This window comes from Sipha flava, unplaced genomic scaffold (genome assembly GCF_003268045.1).
Source record: "Sipha flava isolate LNK unplaced genomic scaffold, YSA_version1 18276_pilon_pilon, whole genome shotgun sequence".
Taxonomy (NCBI): Eukaryota; Metazoa; Arthropoda; class Insecta; order Hemiptera; family Aphididae; genus Sipha; species Sipha flava.
In genome coordinates, this window is record NW_020272240.1 from 3,875 (window position 1) to 10,365 (window position 6,491).

The following is a 6,491-nucleotide window of genomic DNA, read 5'->3' on the forward strand; positions in this document are numbered from 1 at the left end:
ATTAAATAAGTTTCAATTAAAAGTATTCATTTTTCACTCATAAATTAATATTTTTCATTCTGATTTTTCTCACTATTAACCCTTTGCCGACCAACGGGACTTTTGAGTCCGCAGTGTATTTTATCCATTTAAACATAGGTAAAATAAATTAAGTACTTTCTGACCATAGTGACTTATAAGTCACTCCATTTTTAATCAATAATGTTCCCGAAAATTTTCTGTGAAATCAATAGATGGCGTAAAATATATCACATAATAAAATAAATATAGTTTAGCCCATAAAATAAATATCGATATTTATATAAATAGCCACAGCGCGAACCAGTATAGATAAGCAATGGGTTTTATTATTATTCTTTTCGTTATAATCCCGAGAAACAGAACGTACCATTGAATATCATTATTATTGTGTATAAATATGTGTTTATTGACAATAATCACAACGGACTTTGAAGTCCCTATGGTCTATTGCGACATTTTTATAGTTTTGACGAATATTCTCAGTCAAGCACTCGCGCGCCAAGTATTTTGTTTATACGCATGCTATTTTTTTCGCTCCTAAGTGTTGTTTGTTCATTTATTGATTATTATTTACTCGTTAATTTTTTTAATTTATTTAATTGGTGAAATGAATAAATTTACAAAATTAAACGATCGTGAGATCGAAGATATAAATCAAAAAAATGGTGGCATAGATTGTTTTGGGGTGTTATTGATATTATATTTGTCAATTCATTTGTTATTAATAACAAGCTTAGTGAATCAAAATTAACTGTTCTTCAGTTTCGAAGAGCAGTTGCCCAAGGACTAATAACACAAGGTAAATGTGGCCTAAAAAGAACAACGGATATATCTCCAGGGACTTCAAAAGGTAGACCATGTCTACAACCAAGAAGGGGCAAACAGTTGTTTTCAACAACTTCAGATGTGAGGTTATGGAACTTAGGGGTTCACTGGTTAAAATTTAGTAAAACGAGTGGTAGATGTGAAGTGTGCAGCAAAAATAATATAAAATCTAAACCATATACTAAATGTTCTACTTGTAATATTTTTTTATGTTCAAATGAAAAGAAACCATGTTTTAATGAATATCATTCAAAATAATGTGTTCATTTTTAATATTATAATTATTATTATTTTTTTTTTTGTACATTACTATTATGTTTATATGTTTTTAATAAAATTCTTATTATATGATAAATTATGAATTTAACATTTATAATATTAAACATAGTAACCACTCAATGTTCTTAATATTAGTCTGCTATATAAAAAAATTGACCATTTAGTTTTTGATACTATAACTATTTTCTTTAAGTTTATATTGTTGTTAATTTGAAACATGAATTATATACATATTTAAATGGTCATTATATTTTTAATTAATTAATTAATTAAATTTTAACTAATTACTACTTATTTATCATAGGGAATAAGAAAATAGTAGTGTCGTAACGGACCATAGGGACTTTTAAGTATAGTCCTTAAATGACCAATGGGACTTATTTGTCCCACTCCTTAAAAAAATATTAAAAAACCTCCAATTTCAAATTTCTTAATTTCTAAATTCATCAAAAAAATAATAATTTATAAAGGTGCAAAAAAAAAAATCAAATTTCTATCACCATTTAATGTTGGTCTACAAAGGGTTAAGGATTGTAAAAGGTTACTAGAAATGAAAGTTATTTTAAAAATAAAATTATTATGTTTCTAAATTATTGAAAATATCTATGACATAAACTTATAAAAATGCAAAATTGCATAGCCAACTTAAGTCAAGTTTATTAAATTTGTTTTGGATTATTATTTTTTAAACTATTTTTCCTATTTTCTAGGACTAAAATGACATATAATATATTTTTTTCTTAAAAATAAAAAAAATCATGCAGTGAAGGGTTAAGATTGCAAGACAAACGTACATTAAGATAATTAAATATAAACGTTTTGAAACATGTCTATGCTGGATATACAGCCGATGTTAACATACCATATTCTTGATAATATTATTTTTATCAACCTTGAAGTCAGTAGTGAACATAACGTGTTAATTATATTTTATATCGTTTCACATTTTTAAGTTTTATATTTTCGTTAGTAAGAAAGATAACTTGTGCTTATGTATTAGGAGTTGGTTAATTTATTTAAAATTGTCCATTAATAAGAAATCGAATATCGAAATGAATAATTTAAATTCAAACGGTAATATACCACATTAGAATTGGGCCCATTATTATTTTATTCAAGTACAGCCGTAATATTGCAATTGATTATCAAAGATTATTCGTTTTGCAATAGTTAATAGTTAATAGTTAACAATTAATAGTTAATCAGTAGAAAATTTAAATATGTAAATTACATAATTCATAACAATTTAATCAATGTAGAACAGTTTAACAATCGTCGTTATTCAAGTATATTTTATTTTTTAGTTTACACTGAAAGTATATTTATTTGAAAATAGTACTCGTAAATATAATTTTCTTCATATAAAATTAACACAATGATTAGGTCATGATAGCAACGATAAACAAAATATACTTTTAATTTGAATTGTTCATGAGTGTTTTTTTCTAAATGAATGTATAAAAAAACAAATAATAGCAATATAGATAAATTAAAAATTATATATGACTAATATGGATTTTTATAATTTTAAGTAAACAAATTAAAAAAAATTAATTAATTGCATTTTAACAGATTATATTAAATAAATATATATTATTTGATATTAGATCTTATAAAAATCAAGTATGTTAAAGAAATATATTAAAAATGAGAGCAAAACAATTTTGAAAAAATTGTAGTTTTCATGTTACGTAATATCATAACGTTAACCGTTTTCAATAATAACCATTGAATTTTTTTTGGCTTTTTTTTGGCGAATTCAAATATTATTTTAAAGGCAAAAAAAAGTATATTTTAATCAACAGTCGACAATAATTTAACTTGATTATCCATTTTAAAATAAGCATTACTTATACTTTCATCATCAATACCGAAAAAGACATAAGTTATTAAACACGGTTTTTAAATAATATTTATAACGTTGCAATAATAGCATTCACTAGTGTATGATGAATGTATAACACGGTATATAATCGGACATTCGTCCGTTTCAAATACACTAAATAAATAACCGAATTATGAAGTGATTTCGTGCCAATTAATCATCAATTAAACGCTGATCGAGACGAAATGTTAATGATGATAGTCGGTAAGTAGTCTATAATCTTTTGACGAAATGAAAACATTCGGTTAAAAAAAATGTCGTCGGTCATTAAAGCATAGTCACAGCTATAACTCGACCATAATTGAATTTAATTCAGGAGTCGGACGCACGTGTTCTCGGCGGACACACGTCGACGGCAATAGTGGGTCACCTCGCTCGCCCGTGCACGTGTAAGAACGGCAGCGGTCCGTTACGTGTGGCGAACTACTCGAATTCGTATGGACTAGTAGTATGGTCGTGTGGATCGCAGTGTGTGAGGACATTAGTCATTCGTTTGCATTTAAATAACGTCTTATCAACGTGGTGCTCAATTACGTTGATCAATATTGTAATCGTTTCTAACGCTGAACAGACCCGGTACAGTCAAACGAACGGAAATCGCACGCGCTGTCGGTCGGTCTCGCGTTCCAGGACACGTGTAACACTCGCTCTCGGACACACGGTGAACAGTTATTTTTTTTTCTCTTGCGACGACCCATTGTAACGATTAATACCGTTGCGCGACGTAAGTGTTGCAACGGTTCGGACTGAAAATGTTGACTTTTAAAGCCGTGATGGCGAACGTGTCGGTGGAGCCGGTGGCGTTCTTGTACTTCGTCACGATGGTGTTCTCGGGGTACCTGAACACGAACCTCTTGCTGTACAAGGCGTGCGACCCGACTGGCGAGATGGCCCAGCATGTGGGATCCAAGTGCCCTGACGAGGCCAAGGCGCAGCACGTGGTGGCGCCGATCAACGGCTATAAGCTGCTGGTGCAGCAGGTGGTGCCCATCACACTGGTCATGTTCGCGGGCACGTGGAGCGACCGGCACGGCCGTCGCCGCAGGCCTCTCGTGTTGTTGCCCATCATCGGCCAGATACTTTCGGACGCGCTGTCGCTATACTGCACCGTCCGGTGGTCGGTGTCCCCCGCGGTTACGGCCACCATGCAGGCGGCCGCGATAGCGTGCTCGGGCGGACCGGCGATGCTGTTCAACGGCATCAACTCGTACGTGGCCGACAAGACGGCCGAGGAATGGCGTACGGTCAAATATGGCATGATCGGCGGCGTCATATCAGTGGGCTTCATACTGGGAATGCTCGTGTACGGCTCGGTCATCGTCAACGTGGGCTTTGCGGCCGCGTACCAGATCTCCATAGGCCTAGGTCTGTTGTGCCTGGCGCTGGCGTTCGGTTTTATGGACGACGCCGAGCTGACACCGTCCGACAACCTACCGCTGTACCGGGACGTATTGCGCACCATAAACCCCATGGAAGTATTGCGCAACTCTTACGGCGTGCTGACCAAACGGCGCCAAGGCAACGACACCGTCATCCTGTGCATCGTCGTGCTGTTATGCGCTCCACTTACGTGCATACCGCTGGAGGGTGGGTTATTTATCGCGTTATTTACCGTCGTGACCGGATAACTAACCTATCGCTAGGCTACGTGTTGAAAAACAACATCCCGAGACCGTAGGCGCTATTAGGTAGGAGCTAGGTAGAAAGGTTTAACCCCGACATTTATCTATCTTCCACATGTACAAGATACAAATTAAAAAGTAAGTGCCATTTTTTTTACTAAAGAAACTCTACAAAAAAAAAAAAAAAAATCAGCCCTACCTTTAAAATAAATAAAATAAAACCCTAGTTGCACACTGAAACCGTCATATATATCCGTGTACCGAATCACTAAGTTTAATAATAACGTTTCAAATAGTCCGCGATTTGTTAAAGCTGCAGTCATGTCCTTTCATTTTGATGAGTTCTTCATTCTTTAGAAAAAATAAATAAACAATAATACAGATGTTGTTGATGAATTTTAATCCATACCGATGAAAACACGATAATGAGTTTTTTTTCCTACGGCAGCGGTGCTCAGATTTTTTAGTAGTGAGGACCACAAATTTCGTAGAAAATTGTTGAAGCCCACCAATATTTATACATATATATTGTGCACATAAGTCAGTTATTACAATTTATTTATTAAAAAAACAATAGTTTATCAAAAAAAAAAAAAAAATTACTCTATTGAAACAGATTATTCAATAGTTAAACAATTTCATGTAATTTTTAATTTTCCCCCACGAGATAATCAATCTGGATTAAAATTGAAAATTTATAGCCTTAAATCATTTTAGAAATTCTGTTTATTCTAATATTCATTTTTTAATGAAAATAAAGTAAAAAAAACTCGTTCACACAGATTGTCGAAATATAATCTAAATCTAAGTTTCTATATAGAGATTTCTGGAAATTATTGCGAATATTTAACTAGAATGGTAATAATGGTGCAGTATTAAAAAACGATTTTAGGGTCTGATCACTTGAAAATTCAATAAACGATCCTTTTTCACTTGCTGATATTTAATATTTTAGAAATATACGTAAGTAATGTTAATATAAGTTCACGGCCCATGGGATGGGAATCGCTGTTCTACAGTTTTAATATTCATTATTTACTTATTCATTATTCTTCATCTTTATCAATAAACGGTCTAACCCTCTATTAAAATCTAATACACAATTTAGTTTTAAAATCATTACAAAGATAACGTAAGCATATGAAATATAAACGGTAATAATGATATATAATAAACATCTAATTTCATAATTTTTGATGAGTGGTACTCCCTTTAGCCGACCGTGTCGAACGGTATTATTGATTATTTCTGCTACAATTAGTAGTTAGGTTAGACCTTAGAACTAGGTAAGGATTACGATCTCATAAGGTACGAGAAGAAACTTCAAAATTTACCAACGATCTACAGAGATATTTTACGTGAACTTATTTTAATTAAAAAGATATAAAATAAATTTTCTGTTTTAGGAGAGATGTCAGTTATGTATTTATTTTTGAGGTATAAATTTCAATGGAACGAAGAACAATTTAGTGTTTTCAACGCTTATCAGATGACCGTTGTATTAATAGGTAACATTTGAATAACTATTTAACACAGTTTAGATACATGGAAATGTATTTAAAATACGTATTAAACATATATTACTTTGTTTCTTATTAATTTATTACAACGATTTTTTTTTTACAGGTACAATATTTGCATTAGGAATTTTAAGCCACAAATTTCGAATGGACGATGCATTGATTGGTACTATCGCTGCAATATTTGATTTACTTTGTGCTATAGCTTTCTTTTTAGTTACTCAATCATGGCAACTATACATAGGTAATGTGATTGAATAATAAAATAACAAAATACTTCAAAATCTTATTTTAGTGGTCAATGAATGTTATAATTTATTCGATTATATCATGACCACT

The 6,491-nt window shown here is 32.0% G+C and overlaps 1 protein-coding gene across 1 annotated transcript; it reads left to right on the forward strand.

Moving 5' to 3' along the window:
• Positions 1 to 3,392: 3,392 nt before the first annotated feature.
• LOC112680924 lies at positions 3,393 to 6,396 on the forward strand (the record flags this gene model as incomplete). The annotated part of the gene is made up of 3 exons (XM_025551164.1): positions 3,393 to 4,597; positions 6,039 to 6,140; positions 6,259 to 6,396. Coding segments are annotated over exons 1-3 (1,075 nt in total), but the record flags the coding sequence as incomplete, so codon positions are not given.
• Positions 6,397 to 6,491: the final 95 nt, after the last annotated feature.